This window comes from Phaseolus vulgaris, chromosome 6 (assembly GCF_051622355.1).
Source record: "Phaseolus vulgaris cultivar YP4 chromosome 6, ASM5162235v1, whole genome shotgun sequence".
Lineage (NCBI taxonomy): Eukaryota > Viridiplantae > Streptophyta > Magnoliopsida > Fabales > Fabaceae > Phaseolus > Phaseolus vulgaris.
The window spans coordinates 36280186-36301869 of record NC_143503.1 but is presented as its reverse complement, the minus strand read 5'-3'; the positions used below and the strand labels follow the sequence as shown (position 1 = coordinate 36301869).

The window sequence follows — 21684 nt, the reverse complement described above, 5'->3', positions numbered from 1 at the left end:
AATTAATATAAAGTTTTGAATCCATAGAAAGCTTGTTCTACTTTAGCCCAAGTGTAATAATACCTCTTCCCTCAACTTGTTATACACTAATTATTTATTTCCATTTTGGAAAAAAAAACAGACGAAACAGGAAAAAGGCACAGTGTATTATTGTATATAAAATTTTCTTGTTTTGCACTGAAAATAAAAAAATAAAAAGGTTGAATATTAATAATAATATTAATATTATTATTATTATTATTATTTAGTTGAATATAAACATAGTTACCTGGGTATGTTACTTGCAACGGATACAATTGTCAATAATGGAAAGCAGACAGAGTGAAGAGCCATTTTCACGCTTTTCGCCAAACCTAAAAGTAGGAAAAGTAAGCGCCCTCGGTTTTGGAAAGCCACGTGTCGCTTCCCCATACGTCACGCTTTTGCACATTACAGGGTCCCCACGATTCCTGGACTCTAAAATAGTACTAGGTTTAACTTTGCCCCACTCGCACCTCTCTTGCGTCTATCCCACTCGCCCTCTCCTTCCGACACGTGCCCGTTGCTATCTAATTACCCTCGCGGATCCTCCCACACATGTCAACTGATAACGCAGCGCGCGAGTAGGTGTGCGTTGTGTACTCCAGCCGGTAAACCTCGTATGCCTCACACGAAAACCACTAAAGTGGTCAGAAAAACCGCTTTTAAGAAGAAAAACCAGAAAGGGATAGTGGTTGGGACCTTTGTCCAAATAAAACCACTCTGGCTTTCCTTATAAAGCATATAATAGTATTGCATCATGTAACTCTCCTAGGATTAGGAACATTCATCTACGGAAAACTTGTCCTTCTTCTTCTTCTTCTCTCTCATTACAAACCCACTCCCATAATTTTCAAGTAAGTTACTTTCGTTCCTTCTTTGACTTTTCACTCTTTATTATTGGGGGGTTTTATTTTTCGCAAAAAAAAACAAAAAACTGTTCCTTTATGTTTTCAATTTCATGCTTCCTTTTCAAGCCAATTTCTTCTCATTTTGTAAATATTTAGTCTGATGAAGGGTATTAGTGTTCAATAACTCTTGTTCTTGACGATCTCAGTAGAATTTTTTTACCAACAATAAACAATATATACAAATGAATCACTTCAGAGTTGATCCAACTCATTTAATTGTTGTTCATTGATGTATCAGGTTGAAGGTGGTATCTGTGGAGGAACCCTAATATAGATATATATATTTTTTCTGATATGGGTAGAGGGAAGATTGCGATTCGAAGGATCGACAACTCCACTAGCCGTCAAGTGACTTTCTCAAAGAGAAGAAATGGATTGCTGAAGAAAGCTAGAGAATTATCAATTCTCTGTGATGCTGAAGTTGGATTGATGGTGTTCTCCAGCACTGGGAAGCTTTATGACTATGCAAGCACAAGGTAATTGATTAAGATCAATTTATTTGAACAAAATATCTTGGCCCTTTCGATCTATAATTCTGGGTGCAACATTATTGTGTCATTTTTTAACACTTTGCTAATATAAAATCTGTTCTATAAAGTGAATATATAAAATTATTAAAAATTTACAGAGGTACACGTTGGTGGTTGTTGTGATGTTGTGCTGTACGAAGCATTATATATATCTCCCACTTGCATTTAGGAATGGAATAAATATATATATCTGTGAGCTTAATTCTTTAATGCTTGCCCTGCTAGAACTTGCTCTCTCATATGGTGTTGCTTTGGTTGATATAATAATCACAACTTCTATGCATGCGCTTCTGCATGGTACGGTGTTAATGTTCATCACTCCTATTATCCTCATCTGCATTAATTACTCTTTCTTGAGGAAACAAAACCAGAAACTGTTGAATAACTTTTGAAAAGTTATCTCTTATTCTCAATCTTTTGAGTTGTTAAATGCTTCCAAAGTACAATGCAGTGCAGTCAATGTTCCTAGTAAAGTTATGAAAAGAATACAAACGTAACCTTCCAATTTTCTTCTGTTAATCTAATTAAGAACTCACTAGGTTTTGAATAAGATAGAACATAAGGTACCATTTGGGAATCTATAACTTACATTCATGAACTCGTGGATATACGGTAATGCATATATCATTAGCTTTGAGGTTTTTTATGAGTTCATTGAATCTATATATATAAAATGCAGTCTTAAATTGGTTTTATGATAAACTGGTGAAAGAAGTGTATGCATGCGATGATTGTTCCTCATGCGATGTATAAATAAAAACTACGAAGGAACATAGGAGTGAGGAAACAATAAAAAAATGTGGCAATCAATTACATAACGCGAATGACATGTTGTGATAAAGTTCTTTAAATCATTAGGCTACGTCTTCCTGTTGTATCTCTCATATAGAAGATGCATGGATGAAGCTCATGCAAAGGTAGTTAGCAAAATGGGCCATCCAAGAGCAGATAAATGCATGAAGCTCAAGTAGAGGTAGAGGTGTGAAAATGATCATGCCAAGTTTAACTAAATGCATGTTGCTAACCTTCCTCAAACCAGTTAAGTTTTTGTGAATTGAAAGGCTAGCTTCAACAAGGTGTGGTTGATGGTTAACTACCACAGTAGCTCTATTGGTAAAACATTATAGTCCAAATGGTATCTCGTAGGACATGGTTGCAGTTGTTCTGGAAGAAGACAGGGCTTGAACCTTTAAGTTCCCACTCTCTCTTTTAGGAAAGATGGTTGGAGAAGATTAAGGAGATAATTTCTTTTCATGTATGTAGCCTGAACCTATTGATCAGGAAGTTTCATGGGTTACAAACCATTTTGACATTTTGTGGTGTAGTTGATTGGTATGTTCACAACAATGGTGATGACTGTCTTACTCATTGTGAAGAAATAAAAATAGTGAGAGCTTTGGAATAGGTTTAGTTGCCTTGAACTCTAACACTATGGTCTCAAATGATAATAACACCATTCAACTTTTCTGGTTTGTTTGTGATGAGAAAAAGAAGAAATTCATTATTGAAAATTAACAATACTTGGGGATACTTTCAATATTCTTTGGGTAAGAAAAAAATATCTTGACAACCCACTTTCCATAACCCTTTAAGAACTCTAAATATCGATGAAATATTAAACTAAAGTTATTTAATTAAAATATAAACTAAATTAATTATTGAATAAAAAAAAGTAGTAAAAGTAGTTGTAAGATATAGTGGTATAAATTTTCAAAGTTGATAAATTATCATTACCTGATCCTTCTTCCAATAACCTTCTTATAATATGATATCAACAATAAAGGGTAAAATAAAGTATCATTTTGATGAAGATTGTGGTTTAATATCATACACTAGGTACCAATTAATTGCTCTTCATCAAGAAAAGAATAAATAATTGTTAATGGTGTTAGTTTATTATTTTAATTAAAGCCCGAGAGAAATAAACACAAATAATTGGTTAAGAAAAAAATCAGGTATTATAATCCTATCAGTTCTCTACTGATCTAATCTTGTCACTTCCTAATTTCCTTTTATGCAGTTGATATGCATTTTCTCTAATTCAATTTATCTCCAATTTCTTTAACATATGTTCCTAATTTCTTGTTGTTTTAAACTTGATGCCATGCGTTTTATTATGTTACATACTCATTTTTCTTATTTATTTATTTATTTTTCTGATAAAAAATTATCTTTAATTTCTTAAGTTTATGTTAAAAAAACACATATACTTTATTTTTAGTTGCAATCATTTTAGACCAATAACATTCAAATTCCAATAATTTTTTTTATCGAGGAGAGTCAATCTTCAAGACAATAAACTCAATTTCCATTATTCTAATAATCACAAGAAGGTTCAATAGTTAGAAAATGAAACAACTACATAGTCTTCACAAGACAAAGAATCACGTATCAAAGTTGACAGTGAGGAGGGAACAAAAGAAAGTATTGAAATAGGTTTTGTTTTCTAACCTTTTAAGGCTAAGATCTCAAATGAAAGATGTCATAACATTTAACCAACCAACTCTAGTATTTTTAAAAGGAGAAGAAAAAAGAATATTTGTTTAGAAGTTGATGAAATATATGTGGAGGATTAAAACCTTTAAAACAAAAATAAAAGATAATTTCCATCAACATTTTTTTGGATTGTAAGTTGGATAGGCCACATCTTCTACATTTTCAATTCTTTCTTTTAGTAAAGGGAATAACAAGAGTTGATTCCAACAAAGTCAACAAAGTCAGAGTAGGATAAAATCAAGAGTGTGAGATTGTGTTAATTACCTAAAAGTCTGTGGGATTAGATGGCATCATTTTTCTTTATGTAAGATTTTTAAGAGACAAAAGTGATTTTGTTCTAACTCTCTAATTAGAAGATTAAACAACTCATTTGGTCCTTACAAAACATAAAGGAATGATTACCTTTTATTCTTATGAGGATTTTTATAAAGGTATTTGTTGGAACAACTAGCTCTAGAAAAGAGGGGTTAATACAATTTTGGATTTTTTTGCGAAAAAAATTATAGTAAACAGTCTAACAAACAAGTAAAACAACATATTTTTACACTGGTTCAGAGACTAGATCTATGTCTTCCTTTAGCAAATCACTTACGAGGTTCCACTAACAATAAAAAAAATTACAATTCAAAAATAAAATCACTTCTAGTTACACGAGTACACAAACCAACCTTGATTTTGTTTTCTTAAGATTAAGAACTCTCAAAAGAAAGAAACATTCTTAGAGAGCATAAATAAAACTCAATGGATAAACTTCACAATGTGAACAATTACAAAGACAAATGCTCATACTACATAGAATACTTCAAGATCACTGGAAGGTAGAAAGAATTGTATAGTAGTTGTGTGTTCTTCATCTTTATCTTTGACTCTTTGTATGAAGTCTAGAAGATTATCATTGTAACTTTGAATCAACTTACACTTAATATATGCTAGCCATTAAAGGAAATCTTCATCCTTACTGGCTTAAACGCTTGATAAAGAAATATTTGCTAGCATTTTGAAAGGGCTTATGTCTCGACTTTGCTCATGGAAATAATTCAAACATTACTTGCAGATATCATAATTGAACATAAGGTGTTAATACATTTGTTTCTATATTAGTATAACTATTTAATCATTTGTATAAAATCATTTTTGTACATAGATAATATAGTTGTTTCATGAAATCATTTTCAAAACTTGTATTTATCTAAAAAAATTATTTGATCATTGTGGCTTATTCTGTTAAAAAATTTCAAATTATAAGATCACATGGTCTGATAGATCGCCTAATGCGAAAATTGCATAACTATTTAATGATTTCATGGATCTTACACATGTTAGAGTGTTCACATAAATTAAACACAAATTCAAATAGATAAAATACTTAAATTATTCGTTATCATCAAAACTTCATAAATGGTTATAAGATTGTCTAGTAAGATTGTCTAATAATACTGTCTAATTAGACTATCTAGGATCTCTTAGTATTTTCCAAAAAATTATATATACTCAAAATTTTAAAAAAATCAAACAACTTTGAAGAGAACGTGAATTCTTGATGAATATTCATTTAAAGTGGAATGTTAGATATTACAAAGGAAATATTACAAAGGAAAGGATATGGGATAACGTACTTAAAAAGGTTAATTTGAAAATATATATATGATTTAGTATTTTGGAATTACTTTTTATATCATATGATATGTAGATTTTGGAATAAAATAAAAAAATATATGCATGTTTATTGATTTCAAGAATATTTGGATTAGCGAATGATAATATGTTTATTAATCATATTACATATTTTTTTATATATTATTTTATCCAAAATACTAAACAAAAAAGTTAGTTTCATTTTAACACGCATATACACATACACCCATAACTTGTTTAGATGACATTATATTATTTTTTTATTATATATTTTACTTACATAATAGTTATATCTCGTGCTTAAATTAATGGTTTTTTCTTCATTAATAAAATAATTTTGTCTACAATAAAAGTTTGGTTATTTTAAAGGCCCTCTCTTTGAAGGTATGTATGTATAATTTTAGATATATTTATCCTATATATCTTTTTAAAACTGGACCGAGTCGTACACAGTTTCTTATGGAATTATTTCTTATATACAGTATTTTAAACATTATATATATATATATATATATATGATGTTTTATTATACATATTTTATTTTTCTTATTTTACCTTTATAATTATCACTGTGAACTATTATTTTCCTTGCAATAATCTTATATTTTTAGTCTTTCTGGTCTTTCCTACCTTACATCTAGTAACTATACTTCTCATATCACTCTTATCTTAGCATACAAATTACATATTATTTAGTAATTTAACTTTCTTTATCACTTTTTATTTTTCATTTATATTTTTAAAATCACAAAGAGTATATATATATATATATATATATATATATATATATATATATATATATATAGTTGGATTCACAAATTATATCATTAACACACTTAATTATTTAAATCTTAATTTATTAGAGAATTGGACCTAAATCTCTTAGTTGTAATTTTAATTCCTCAACAACCTCAGTCAAATAATCTTTATAAATAAAACATTTAAAGAGATCTAACTAGAAATGACTTATTTACATTATTAGTTTCAATCAAATGTCATTAAGATGTTTGAAGTTTAAAAGCATTTGTTAACATAAATTAAATCTTAATTAAAAAAACAAAAGGTAATATAAATATTAAAAACAAAAAATAATGATATAGGTAAGTAAAAGCTCAGATAAACAAAATTATTTTACCCTATCTTAACAATTGAAAATTAGCTACTCATCATTATTCCAACAATATATATTTTTACCTAAGGTGATTGAAACAATCATGAAACACCAATGCTCATTATATTTAAATTTCCCAATAATTACTTGTAAGAGTGTAATATATTAGTTATTTCAGATAATTAAAATCCAAAAGTATAGTACAGGTGTTCAACAATTGTTAATAATACAACTATCAATACATAGCTTAAATATTAAGGTCCAACCCCAATATCAGTACATTAAAACTAAATTACATGTAAAAGAAAATCTAAACAAAACGAAATACTTCAAAAGCAATAATTCTGTTTTATTTTTTTTCTAAAAGAAACGAATTAAAACGAAATAAAGGCCAGGAATAATTAGAAATCTCTTGAACCTTTGCTAGACTGTAGCTTTTTTTAACCGTTAGGGATAATTTAATAAATAGGCAATTTTTTAACAATGAAAGGATATAAATAAGTTTTATTTTAAAAACGATCTTGTTTATAGTTTAGTTTTTAAAATAACACTGAAGTGGTGTTTTCAAAAATAACTATTGTTTCTTGTAAAAAATTAAAACTGTACCTTTTATTGGAAATTGATTTTAAAATAATATTTTCTTTGATAAAATCTTATTTCAAAACACGACCTACTAAAATATATAAATTTTTAAAATTTGACTTATTTTGATAATATATTTACAAAATTTACCTACAAATAGAAAAAAAAATCATAAATTTGAACATAATTTTCTACTAGATAAGACAATTCTTTTAGGCTCATTCTTTGCCTAACAGTTGAATTCTTCAAATAGAAAACTTTCACAGCCTTATAGTCTTCAATAATTTCACAATTTATCCACTCCAACATGAAAATAACATTGAAATGACATGCTTCTACGATAATACATTAAAGCCACAATTTCAAAGCTAAGCATTATATAGATAGATGTCATCCTTTACTCTTTCAAAAAAATCCAATATTTCGTTGAATGACTAAACTAAAATCATAAGTTTAAAAGCTATGTTTAGTTTGTCTCCAAAATTATAATATAGATACTTCTTACAATAACTAGATTTTGTAACGTGCTGAACTGAATCTTTTACTTGAAAACAAAATACTCAGATACTGTTGTAATGTCTGGCAGCATGAAATCTGTTTTTGAGCGCTACAACAAGCTAAAAGAGGAACATCATCACCTCATGAATCCGGTTTCAGAAGAGAAGGTAACTGTTTCTACACCATCCTTCCTTCCACTTTGTTTCCAGCGTTGGAGCATTACATTACATTTTCTTGAATTCATTAATTCGCAAAAGATATTTTTGTTCAGTATCTTTCAAATGATACATACCAAAAGTACAACCACAGTTTTGAGGCCGATGCACAAGTCAACCCATTTATGCATTGATGTGGCTAACTACTAATTGTTAAGTCTGATATAAACTGTATTTCATAGCCAGTATATATAGCATATAGAGAATCTTCAAAAATTTAAATATTCTCAGTAATGAATAAAATAAATGTCTTCTAAGTATAAGAATTAAAAAATAAATTTAACTACATTAGTAATCAAACTAACTTACACCATCCATAAATCTTGCCTTTACTTTAGGGTTTACATAATTACCAAACTCTTAATCTAATACCCTATCCTTATTATAATAGGTTTAATGATAAGTTTCAGAAAACTATAAAGTGAACTTAACCTCACAAAATGAACATGCTAAATTACAATCTGTCCATCATTCTTCCCTGACTAATGTTATAAAAACAGAGTAAGAGCTTATGTTGGGTCCAATAATTCCACTCATCAACGTCTATTTCACCAATTTATAGTCCGTCTTTGATGATTAGGATACTAGTAAGGTCTAACTAATGCTTAAAGTAGTTGCTCCCCTTCAAATGGATTGAATGACCATGTCTACTACTATTTTAAGGGTACTACTATGTTGAGAAATTTCACATAGTTTACTGTAAGTCTTAGGGAGCTTGGATAACTTCATTTATTGCTTTAAAATGAAATCTAAATTTCCTTTTTGATAAACTTTCTTGTTCTGACATACATGTTTATAATTGAAGTATTTGGAAGTTCCATATATTTCTCTTATACAAGTTCACTTAATGTCTATTGTTTTAAAATGGAATCTAAAATAATTATTCAAAGTGCTTTAAAGGTATAGTTGACCTTGATTGAGATGGTTCACCCTATTCAGTATCTTGCCCACCAACTGTGAATGGTATAGTCAAATTATCAATATTAGCTTTTATATCACCTAATTGCCAACCAATCCAATCCCCAAGAGAACAAAGTCAACTCCTTCCAATCTGAAAAGCAAAAAGTTTTGTATCTCCATTTTCTGCGGTTGCAGCATCAACTCTTGACATAACTCCTTGGTACTTTATGTTGCACAGATCATCCTTACTTTGATGGATACCAAATTGTGAACTCCACAATCCATCATCCCTACCTTCTGACTTCCCAAACATTTCCAACACTTTCAAGGATCCTCTTATAGCCAGTCCCACTATGCTGCTATGCGGTGAAAGTTGAACCCCTTGGACCTCCATTGCCTGATAAGCTGAATCCTTAACATTCTCCTCGCCTTCTTCCTCAAACAATATCATCTAGTATTTGTTCTTACAAACGTAATTAGGTCTATATTTCTCTTAACATCCGAATCACTTCCTTGATCCAACATTTTCCCCCATCTTTTTCTCTAACAACTGCTGGAATCTTCCCAATCTCCTTTTCAGTTATCCTCAATTGCTTGAAAAATCTATTAACTAAAGTACCTCTGATCTCACACTTTCACCCCACTTTTTAGAGTCCGACATCACTTTCCATGTCAACCTCTATTGCCAATGCTTGATTCTTCTCTACCGTCACTGCCTTCTCTACCAATTGAGAGAACATGGATCATAAAGTCCAACCTCGGTTTGCACCTCCTCTTTTATTCAGTTCAAGAAAATGCTCATACAATGTTGCTCAATTCTCCTAAAATAAGCTCCTGGATATCTAACAAAATTTTCAACCATATCTACTACCGACTCTATTTGTAGCAGACCTAGAAGGATTTCAAAATGGATTTTTGATCAAGAAGGGTTGGAATCTCTTTACACCGTTACCTTGAATTGCTCCTAAGAAGGATGTGGGTCGTCATTACCCCACCACTGAAACCAACCCGAAGCTCTTTCTCTTCTGTTGCTTCTTTGATGCAAAAGTACCGTTCCAACTCCCAGCCTACTGGTCCACCTGAATGCGTCGTCTCCCAACAATAAGAAATGGGAATCTAAAGTTTTCTCCATTACTCCCTAAATAATTGTTAGGGACTCCTCATTCTGAGATGTGACATTCTTCCTAGTTTGATGCTCGCTCTCTACAATTTGGATTGTTCTCCATCAAGCACATCAATCATTTCCTCAACTTCCTTGAGTCGGACCTCTTGCACCTTGCAGTGGATCTGTCGCTCCTTCTTTTCTTGCCCCAATATGCATTCTTCCTCCAAAAATCTATCCACCGATTCCAATCTTGTTCCCATTTCTCATACCAACCAAAATGCTTCTAACCTTTATTTGTATGCAATACCCATAAGTCCATAATGGGGCTTTGATACCAAGTGCTAAATCTGGATCAAGATTCTGAACAAAGGAATAAATCGTTACTGGCGAACCCTAGTTCACCAACCTGCCCCAATGTGGACACAACCAAGAACTGAAGTACACAAAAAAGAGTGCATTTCTGGATGTCTGACAGATCTAAGGTTCTTCCCCTCTGTTTTGGTCTATTTCAACTGCTGTTCTTTCCTTCTCTAAATTTCCTTATTTATTCTCTCAGCTTAACTAACTCTGACCATAGGGAATGAAACGCTCTTCTAACAACAGCAACCTCTTAAATAACTCTAATATGTCGTCTGCTTCTCTTTTATGTTTCCTACATAAACCCTCTTAATCAGCATCATAACCAACATGGTGCCTGGATTTTGAATGAGAAAAAACCAAAACAGGGGTGAAGGACATTGGTATTTTTAAAGAGAATCTCGTAAAATGCAATTATTTCTTCTAAAATATTCTGAAGCATATACACACTGAGGTTTTCCTATTTAAGAATGGGTAAGGAAAACTAAGGAGAACTCGTCCGTTGATTAAAATGATTCCAGCATCAAATCAAGAGGTTAGACATGAAACTTGAAGAACATTATATCCATTTAATAACCTTCTTCTATACAAACAGGAGCTGTTAGATTCCCACATTACATCTCACAAGGCATCCAAGTTCCACTCTAGAGTGTAATACACCACATTAAATCTTCCCTTTCTGATCTTTTAAAAGCTATTCTGTCCAATTATTTTGGCTTAGCTCAAGGGAGTTGGGATAGGCAGTGCAGAATTGAGAAAAGATTAAAGCCACGGTAATGACAACTTCATGTGCCAAAATAACATATAGTGGATCCTGTCCCCTTCCCCTCTAATTTCTATGCTTAAAAAGACACTAGTTGCTCCCTACGAAAAACTATCTTAAAAATAAATCTTGAGGCCACATATAACAAAAGAATGATCTGGGAAAGGAACTCTAGAGGAGGCATGCAACGGATCCATGCCTAGCAGCACACAATGCCAGTTTGAGGATGGAAAATACATAAGTGACAAACCGCAGAAAATGAAGATGTAAACAGGACATTAAACGATTATTATAGGCAATATGAGAAATGGGCAAAAAATTTACGAAATTAATAAATGATCCAAGAAAAATACAAATCGACGTAAGTTAGATAACTGATAGGTATAAACTAACTTCACCAAGCTCATTTTCAAGGAAAATGTAACTTATTCACCTAACTGAAGTCTACCATTAGTGAAACAATAAACTTGAGAGATTATCAAAAACAAGGTTAGAACAAACAAAACTACTTGCAGCAAAATAATATTGTACAGGACCATATTAGCAATACTTTTAGTCTTAAAAAGCATCCTTAAGTTGGTTTTCAACTCTAACGTTACTATGTTAGTCCTCCAATTGTCTATCCTGCAATTCTTTGATTTAAAATTAGTTCCTTAAGTAATAACTGTTTAATTGATATCTGCGTTTCTCTTCTTGCTAGTTTTGGCAGACAGAAGCAGCAAGCTTGAGGCAACAGCTTCAGTACTTGCAAGAATGCCACAGGTAAAAATATAAATAAACTAACACCCATTAGAAGCATTAATGCACTATATGAGCAAGCCAAAGGTATAGAATCGAACAGGTTATTTGATCGGAGTTGACTCCAGTAAAGAGATATGTTAAGTGACCAAGTAATGGGTACCTATCAACCATTGATTTGAATTAGTGGGATAAATTTACAATGCATCTTTTTTCAATTCCTCAGAAGATGTCTCTACTTTCTCACTTTACACATCCAAATTCTACATCGCCACCTTTGGGAAGAAAAAAAATATTGAGGGCATAAAACCGGAAAAGGAAAAGGGGAAATTTTATATTACAACATCCAAAAAAGAAAAACGAATCCATCTTTACTTCTTTTTTCTCTCGAAGCATTTCCAGAGAATGAACTTAAAATATATTAAAAAGTACTTCACATATTTGTTATTTGTTGGTATGTCAATCTGTTCATGTCAAACGCTTGAGGCACCCCTCAGCTGTATGAAATGTGAAGATGTTACAAGACCCAAAAGGTTGATTCAGTAGCTCATTCCTGGAAACAAACTTATGGTAAATCAAACAATTTTGTTCTACAGACTCTGTAGAGTTTTATATCAGTTAAACACGTGATGCTATCTTGGAAATTTTACTGATATCTTTAAAAGGGGTAATGGACAGCTTAGTTTCTTAAACAAAAAGACAGAAATGCAAAAAAACTTATTTCAGAAACTTACGATATTTTTTTCTGTCAAGAGATAAACCAATTTAAAATTGAGACAGCATTTCATTTTTTCTTTCTTTCGGCAATAGCAGGCAATTAATGGGTGAAGAACTCACGGGTTTGGGTATCAAAGAACTACAAAATCTGGAAAACCAACTGGAGATGAGTCTAAAGGGTGTTCGCATGAAAAAGGTATGATTGTTCAGTTCAAATTAAACCTCTTCTTCCCTATAAGATTTCATCCTTTTATGGAAAATTTATAACTTACAAGTTACATTATCATCTATGTCCCTCCAGGATCAAATTTTAACAAGTGAGATTAAAGAACTACGCCAAAAGGTTTTTAAAAGTCTTGTTTTATTCTTGCCGATATTGACTAAGATTTTCCCAAAAAATTCTGACCAATTGTCTTTAACGCCATTGCAGGGAAATCTCATTCATCAGGATAATGTTGAACTTTATCAAAAAATGGACCAGATTCAGAAGGAAAATGCAGAGCTACAGAAGAAGGTAAATAATCCAACACATTATATAATTCAAAAAATCTATTATTTCATTTTTTCATAAACGCACGTGCATGCCTAAGACTAACAGAGGCTTGTACAATGAATAAGTCAGCACATACACAGACACTTCATATGAATAAGGCCATGTCAAAGAGATTTCACTCATTCATTGAGCTTAATTCTATTTATCTAGAAGCTAAAGGCTTAAAGTTTCCTTTAGATAAACCTAAACAGAAGATTTTGGATGTTAGGTTTATGGAAGCAGGAGCACAGGTGAAGAAAATGCGGCATCCAATCCTTCTTTCATGGTCAGAAATGGATATGATTTACATGCACCTATCGGTCTCCAGCTAAGTCAGCCACAGACTCAATACAGTGAATCATCAGCCAAAGTAATGAAACTCGGGTATTCCCTCAAACTGATAATAAATCGAGTCAATAATTTTTCCTTTTAATTTCACAAGACCCTAAAAACTTAATTTCTGTACCAGACTGCAGCTGCATTAGCAAAAAACTGTTCAGTAATCGGGGAGGGTTGTCATTTTGTGACAAGAAGCAACTATGTTACAACTTCTGCTTAGAATGATCAAACTTTCTATGAGTTCAGTCTTGTAGTTCCTCAACCATATTCGTTCCATCCAACACTACAATGCATGTATGGTACGAGATTATCTATCAAGAAGCTTATGATTGCTGTTAATGATTAGACATAATGATTGCCCTTGTAAAGTTTAAGCAATAAAAATATCAACAATTGAGCCTGGTGTTGTTTTCTATAAATTCTAAATACATATTTCGAGATCAATTAAATCAAATTTAGAACACAACCACCTGCGCCTATACATTCAATAAGTCATCCAAAACACATTGGAAACTATGTAGGTCAGAAAGTAAGTGACAAATAAGCATGACTGATGATTCTTCAAAATGAATTATAAAGAAGTATTGTTCACAATGAAGAGGAGGAAATCAATATCCCCAAATCATACAAACCAATATATTCTGCAATAACATGGGCCTGCTTCATGCATAGCTTACACATGAAGCAGAAACAGAAACTTATCAACCGATAATAGGAAAAATATTCATCTTCAGACAAACACACCTAAATTTATATTTAAATAGTTAAATCATCATTGCTGATTCATACTACTAGACTTTCCTTATGGCTGATAGCACATTATTCTAATTTTCACAATCTAACAAATTCACATCTTTGTACTTGCAATATCATAAGATTCTGCATATAATGTTAGTCACATATCCACATGTCAAGTGGGACTAGACTGTATCTCCCTTTCATCCCAGTCAAGTGCCACTAGAGCAAACAATATAGACCGGGAATTGAAGACATTAATCTTCTGGACTCAGAAGGGTTACTATATAGAATAGAATATCATATCATATCAAAGGTAAAAATAATCATAGTGCATAATGCAACTGAAAAGAGCAATGGCAGGGCATGCTACAGCACTTACAATTTTTGTGAATTATTCGCACATAAAATCAGTATCAAATTGCCAAGAATAACAATAAAGGGAGCTTTTTCTTGCAGATGCTTCAATCATGCAATATCAAAGGTAAAAATAATCATAGTGCATAATGCAAGTGAAAAGAGCAATGGCAAGGCATGCTACAGCACTAACAATTTTTGTGAATTATTCACACATAAAATCAGTATCAAATTGACAAGAATAACAATAAAGGAAGCTTTTTCTTGCAGATGCTTCAATCATGCAATAGAACAATCTGAAGAGATATTAAAATTCAGGTACATATTATAAAGAATTAGCCATGGATTAGAACAAGTTAAGGCCAGTAAAAGCAGGAGCAGACATTAAGGACAAATAAAAGACTTAACAAAAGGAAGCTTATAACATGAGTAAAACCCATCCTTTTAAAAACCAATCTGCGTCACCAAACAAGATTGTCAAATCGCAATCCTCAAAGTCATAATTTTTTTATTTAAAATTACTTTTGTGACCTAACTTGACATCTCATACAAGATAACAGAAATAAACTATTGATTTGTGTCAGCCATGTGACAGTTGACAGATTGACACTAACATTGACAGTTGATGCAAATGCACAGATTGTTCATAACTATATTAAGGGATTAACTTTCGAGTACTTATTAATGTATAGCTGGGTTTTCCCATCCAGCGGCCACCCAGAGAACATGGTCATTAATGTGTATAAATATAGTCTATTATTTCAAAAGTGCCCAATAGTAAATGAACATGATTGTATATAATTATCAATATGATTAACACTAACCACCATTAGGTACTTCAATAAAGTCATTATATTATTTGACTACTTGTGAGACAAAGTTAGCCAATACTAGACATTTCAATGACCACTAAAGTTTATTTCTCTATAGGAAAAGCAAATAAATTTAAGATAAGCCAGACATCCATCTTATCATTAGTTGGTTATTATAGTTGAGTAACCAATGTACTTAGTGACATTCATGATAGGTCAAACATCCTGTCCTTTTTCTCCTTTCTAATACTCTCAATTTTCTCTCATGTTGTCCCCTTAAAGTCCCTTCATTATTATATAATATATAGTAAGCGGAACCTATAGCAGTACAATAAAACTTGCCTTCCAGTTTAGTATGTAATTTGCAATCACAAATAACTCGATATCATTCTCCATTTTAGTCATCCCACTTGAACCCTATGGGTGACATCCCCCTTAGTTTCTCTATCATTTTGTATTATTAATCGTAGATATTAGAACTTAGAAACGTGTAGTATGACATTTGTTCCTATCTTTAATTCCAAGACATATTCCTCGTCTCTTGCAAAAAATTCCAATGCATATTGTCTTATCCCTGCTTAAGAAAAAAAAACTTTGTTTCCCTAGTTGTCTCAAAGTTCAAGTTTGATGTTAACTGATTTCCTTGATTCCTCAATTAAAACTGTTTCATCTGCAAAAAACAAGCAAATAGGGATAACATTTATCTAAGAATTTAAGGATGAAGATTTTTATAAAATTGTTTTATTACTTTATATATTTGTTTTTCATTGTTCTTAAAAATTTTGTCGTGCAAATTTTATCAATTGGGATATTGTATATTATGCAGGGACGTCGAGGTTACACCGAGCTGATAATCTTGCACAAAAAGCATCGAATGAATCTATAGAATTTTTGGGGAAGGAATAGTACCATTCCAGGGCTAGTCCCTTGAAAGTAGATGGGAAAAGTCTGCAATGTACTTCGAAGTTCTCATAGAAGGTGTCCGCCTTGGTCAGGTATGCCTTGATGTGTGTCTTTGGGTCCAACAATCCATCATACTTTTCAATGGAATGCCACTTCCACTTTTCGGGAAGTTGAGCCTTCATCACCTCATTTAATGGAGGCATTAGAACAACCTTAAAAGATTGTTGTCCATCACACACCTGTCCATCATTGGATAGATCCGAAGCTCGGGATTGGATGTCAGTCTAAAATTGTTGAATTCACGTCTCGGACAAAGTGAACTAGTTGTCTTCCATCCTCAGTAGGTTGCTTTTCTGATAGGATTGGATGAGATTCAGCAACCTGCTCGGTGCGTTGAGTTCTGAATTGCAAGTTCTTCTTCAACCAGTATGCATTCTGGTCCTGGTTGAGTATTGCGAATTGCTCATGGATAGCTTGCAACTCAACCCGATGCTGGTTCAACTTGCGCTAATGTTAGTTATGAATAAGCTCCAAATCCTTGTCAAATTTGGCATGCATGCTAGCTATTGCATTTTGGAAATTCTCATTTTTTGGAAGAAGAGTCTCCACATTTGATTTTAGGGCTCTGACAATCAATGGGTTCATGTCAAGGTTTGACGACGATGATGCAATAGTTCTGCTTCTAGTACAGACCACAAGACTTGTGATCGGGGAATAGTTTTACACAGGCTTCACAATGGGCACCAAATGAGGAGAAATGGAAAAATGCTTGTAAAGATAAACCCATGTTCCCCTTAGATTTAAGGCAATCTAAATACAGTTTCCTCCCTTAACCCTCTAAGACGGTTTTTAAGGACAAAACTGACATGGCTCTTAAGCTCTAAACTTCAAAGTAGACAATACCTTGAATGTGGTGATTGACTCTCGCAATGCTATCTCAATCAACTTGAGGTCAAAATATTGACACATCTGTGAGAATGAAAAAGTGGTTTCAAGGACGAACTCTCGTTCTCTTAGCTCTAAACTTAGGGACAATGGAAAAGCGGTTCTAAAGACGAACCCGCATTCCCTGTAGACATCGACTGGGAAGTTTGTTTAAATACATTTAATAGTCTCACATCTCTTAGGAGTTGAAGTCAAAACAATTTAAGTACACATTCCTTCCTTAATCTTCTGAGACACCTTTCATGAGCAAAACCATAATGATGTATATCAAATGTAATGATTGACCTTAATGATGTATATCAACGAAAGTTCGGAACACGTACTCTACAATCATTTTGACACCCATACAGTTTAAATTTGAATGTTGTGTTTATAGTGTTCACGCAATAATATTAATAACAATAATTATTATTAGAAAACATTTGTACCAAACACTTTAAGTTTATCGTCAAATCCAAGACTCAACCCTATTCAGGAAATGAAAACTACCAAATTTTAGTATGATAGGGAATGAGGGAATTTGCATTGAATCGGTGAAATGCATAGATAATTGAAAGAATACAAAGGGCATAAGTACATTTTGGGCTCACACTAGCTAAAAGCTATAGGAGTAATTGTCATTTGATACCGCACTAGTTATAGCTGGAAACTATGAATATTAGACGCTTTTGCTCTCTTTTTTCAAGGCCAAATAATTGTATTATTACAAAAACAAAAGGTAGATAGCAATCACAATGTAAATAACGACATCTAACAGTAAAACTAACTAAGTCTCATCCTATCATTAAGCTTATAAAACTATAACACAATGTATTTTCTTTCAATGAGTTCATTTTTGTTCACATATAAATAATGTATTTTGATTGGATTGTTTATAATATTTAAAGAAATAATTTATTGAAATAATTGTCATTGTTATAATCAATTATATGAAACAAATTTTATTTAGGACATGCTATGTTAAAAGTGCGTTTAAGATGTTTCATTTGGATTATTGAAAACAATAAAATTGTTGTAGGAAAAAAATGAAGTCATTTTTATATAAAATTGCCAATTATATTTATTATATTTTAAGTCCGAACAAGTCCCGTTTTTTTAAAATATTATTCTTGTAATTATACAATTATCCTCGAATTTAAATTAATTTAACTGTCTTTCGCATTTTAAAATAATATAGAAACTAATTATATAGAATAAAATAATATAATAATGCGGTTATAGTTACTATTTGATAAATTTACAAGGATTAAAATGCTAATTATAATATAATTTTCAAGAACATAATTAATACGAGAGAATAAGATTATAAACAGATATTTTTATATTAAAAGAGGCTATATAATTATAATCCAAAAATATAATTCAATCCAACGCGTCACTCCAAAATCCAAATATGATCAAATTGTATAATTAGGCTCCTCTAAAATGAGAAATCCTTTAGGATGTGTTTATTTTCAAGATTATGATTTTGGATCCTTTCATGTTTTATCAGGTAACATGATATCGTATTGAAGAAAAAAGATACATTATTTATTAAATAGAGATCCAACATGATTAATTTTCGCAACCAATAATTATATTATATAAACATTGCTTAATATAAGAATATCCAAATCCCAATCTTACATTCAGAATGAAAAAAAAAATTACTAATGTTACTTTTAAATATGTTTGATTATTTAGAGTATAATCCAAGGTTAAAATATTAAAAATAAAAATTATAATAAACAATCTTTAAAATTATGATTAAAAGTTAGCAAGTTATTTTTCAGCTAATATTTGTTTCCTCACTTTATTCTCAATAACTAAAAAATTTAAATACAAAAATAGTTATAAGAGATATCTTCATGCTACTTCTATAAAAAAAATGTAATAAAATTTTTGTTTGCTTTAAGACAATCAAATAAAAATAAATCCTTCCAAACTATTCTCTACATTACCCATCTAAAAATAAAACATAATAGCATAATCAACTATAAAATAATTGATTATATATTGTTCCATATATTAGAAAAGGTCTTTTGAAAGAAATAACAGTTTATAAACATCTTCTTTAATTCATTAATAAATTGAGACACTTTTAAGACAAAACCATAAAAGATCTATACAAAACTAAAAACAAACAATATCTCAAATTTAGCAATGCAAATTGAGTTCGAAACAAGTATAATTAAATATTGAAATCATCCCTAAAAATTATATCGCCCTTTACATAAAGGTAAACTAAGTTCTTCTAGACATTCTAGGATCAACTTTCTTTACCAGTAATAATATTTCCTTATTTTTCGAAAGCTCTCTCACTCCTCAAAGTAACTTACACTGAACACTCATTTAGTTTGAATGATCAATGTGTACGCCCTCACATGTATACTTTATAGGTTTTGCCACAATAAAAGCTATCTCCGAAATCGGAATCAGTCATCAGTTTCATCTCCAAAGTATGACCCTCTCTCCCTCCAGAATTATGTATGCGTTCCATATAAATTACTAGAAATCATACTGAATAGTTTTTTTAAATATTAAAAATAGTCCTTCAATATTAGTAAAATACTACTAAGGAACTATTTTAACGAATATTCAATATTATAGATATTACTTATAAATCTCACACACATGAGTTTCTTATCAAGTAATATTTTGATATGAATATCATAAATATGATTTATTTTTTAAAAAGAGTTTGTTACTAAAGAATATTCAAGGATACTTCTAAACCTTTACTAAAGAATGAAAGAGAGTACTGTTCAAATGACAAAATTGATGGTTATTCCCAAGGATTCATGATTGTAATTATATAAAAATTATTAATGGTAAGCGATACGGAACCATTACCAACCTCGATAGATAAGCTATCTTAATTATCTATTTATCCAAAACATTACCATTAACATATGTAAGCTAAATAAATTAAAAAACAATTAACGCTAAAAAAGGTAAAGCAACAAACACAAACACAATGTTGCACCATTTGCTACTTGCAATTGGCATAGAGCGGGGGAGGAAAAAACCACGAATCAGCGGATTCTCATTACCACAGAATCCATATCGATCTCTCACAAGTCGCAAAAAGAAGAGAAAAAGCCAGAAACATGAAAATATACATCAAAACTTCAAAACAAATGGGGGCAAAAACAATGAATCACTCGCACAATCATATATACGTTAAAAGAAGGCTAATAAATGCATACGTATGTATGAAGATGAATTTGAACCGTACCTTGGCAGATCCGTTTGTATTCTATAGCTTCCTCGTTCTCCACGTTAGGTCACAGAACTAAGCATAAAACTGTTCACAATAAGCAAAAGCGTAAGGTGAGTTAAAAACGGCGGCGAAAACGAAATGGAGAAAGAAAGAACCGTGTGATTGGCGACGAGAAGCGAAGCACGAGCGCGATCGGCGAAGAGAAGGAACGAATGGTTTTTCATTGTGAATGATTCAGAGATTAAAGAGGAATCACTAATCAGCTTTCTCACGAGATGAGTCTGGTTTGAAGAAGGGCATGGGTACTATTACAACGGCAACGTGGTAGAGAGAGAAGAAAATATCTTCGTTAAGAGGCATTAAATTAATAATTAATTATTGGAGAGGTATAATCCTCTGCGGCAGAGGTAATGGTGATCTGCACAGCTATTACTCACTTCACTCTTAATTTAATAAGGTTTAAATATATTTTAAATCAATGCAAATTTCAATATCTACTCCTCCTCTCCTCACCGCAGCAGACTCACAACACAACGACAGGAAGATACGTATAATTTTTAAAATATAGAATATGAGGACACAGATTTATATATTATATAATTATGAATTATATAAATTAATAATAAATATTTATGTACATAAGTATGTTTTAAATTATTTTTTAAAGTAAAATGATATTTTTCATGACTGATTCAAAAATATTTGTTTCTTATTTTTATAATCATAATAAAAATTTATACAGTAAGATTGAATTTTAAAAAAATTAATGTATTTTTCTTTTATAAAATTATATTAAAACCGTATTAAAATTGTCCAAATCTAACAAATACTTTTTGAATTTGACACTTCACGGACACGTGCCTTACAAGTGCCTTACAAATATCTGACACCGACACGCCTGTCTGAGGTTCATAGCGCTCCCTGAGAGATATATATGTAACTTTTTAATTACTAATATTTATATTTTTAAGAGTTATTATTATTAATTAAAATATACTAAATTTATATTTAATTCATAGTGTATTAACATATTTTGTCACTGATTATTCATTATATACAAAAATAATAAATTTAAACAGAAAATAAAATTATATATAATAATTTTATTTTAGTGATATTTTTTAATACAAATAATATAAAATTTATTATGCATAATATTTTTAAAATAAAAATTCCATGCACTTAATTTAAATATATTACTTAATTTGATTATACGCTTAAAAATTAAAAGTAACAAAAAAAATATGGAGAGTGAACCCAGACCAATAATATTCATAAGGATT

General features: G+C 31.1%; 1 protein-coding gene and 1 long non-coding RNA gene across 18 annotated transcripts; one reads left to right on the top strand and one right to left on the bottom strand.

The window, feature by feature from the left end:
* The first annotated feature begins 758 nt into the window (after positions 1 to 758).
* LOC137832735 (MADS-box transcription factor 23) lies at positions 759 to 13858 on the top strand. Of its 14 annotated transcripts, none has more exons than XM_068641055.2 (9): positions 759 to 875; positions 1168 to 1405; positions 7870 to 7948; positions 11831 to 11883; positions 12673 to 12772; positions 12878 to 12919; positions 13007 to 13090; positions 13338 to 13492; positions 13578 to 13858. In XM_068641055.2, exons 2-9 carry the CDS (start codon positions 1224 to 1226, stop codon positions 13591 to 13593), a joined length of 711 nt encoding a protein of 236 aa, XP_068497156.1. In that variant the 5' UTR covers positions 759 to 875; positions 1168 to 1223; the 3' UTR covers positions 13594 to 13858. The 14 variants fall into 14 exon arrangements, with proteins under 14 accessions (XP_068497156.1, XP_068497155.1, XP_068497154.1 ...); XM_068641054.2 differs by having other exon boundaries at positions 11822 to 11883; XM_068641053.2 differs by having other exon boundaries at positions 11822 to 11883; positions 12670 to 12772.
* LOC137832736 (uncharacterized) lies at positions 10477 to 20735 on the bottom strand. 4 transcript variants are annotated; one of them, XR_016521527.1, is made up of 3 exons: positions 20557 to 20735; positions 20417 to 20485; positions 10477 to 10695 (listed from the first exon to the last, which is right to left on the bottom strand). It is a non-coding gene; the product is annotated as an uncharacterized LOC137832736 (long non-coding RNA). The 4 variants fall into 4 exon arrangements; XR_011084604.2 differs by lacking the exon at positions 10477 to 10695 and adding an exon at positions 12278 to 12412; XR_011084605.2 differs by lacking the exon at positions 10477 to 10695 and adding an exon at positions 13361 to 13584.
* Between the last annotated feature and the right edge of the window lie 949 nt (positions 20736 to 21684).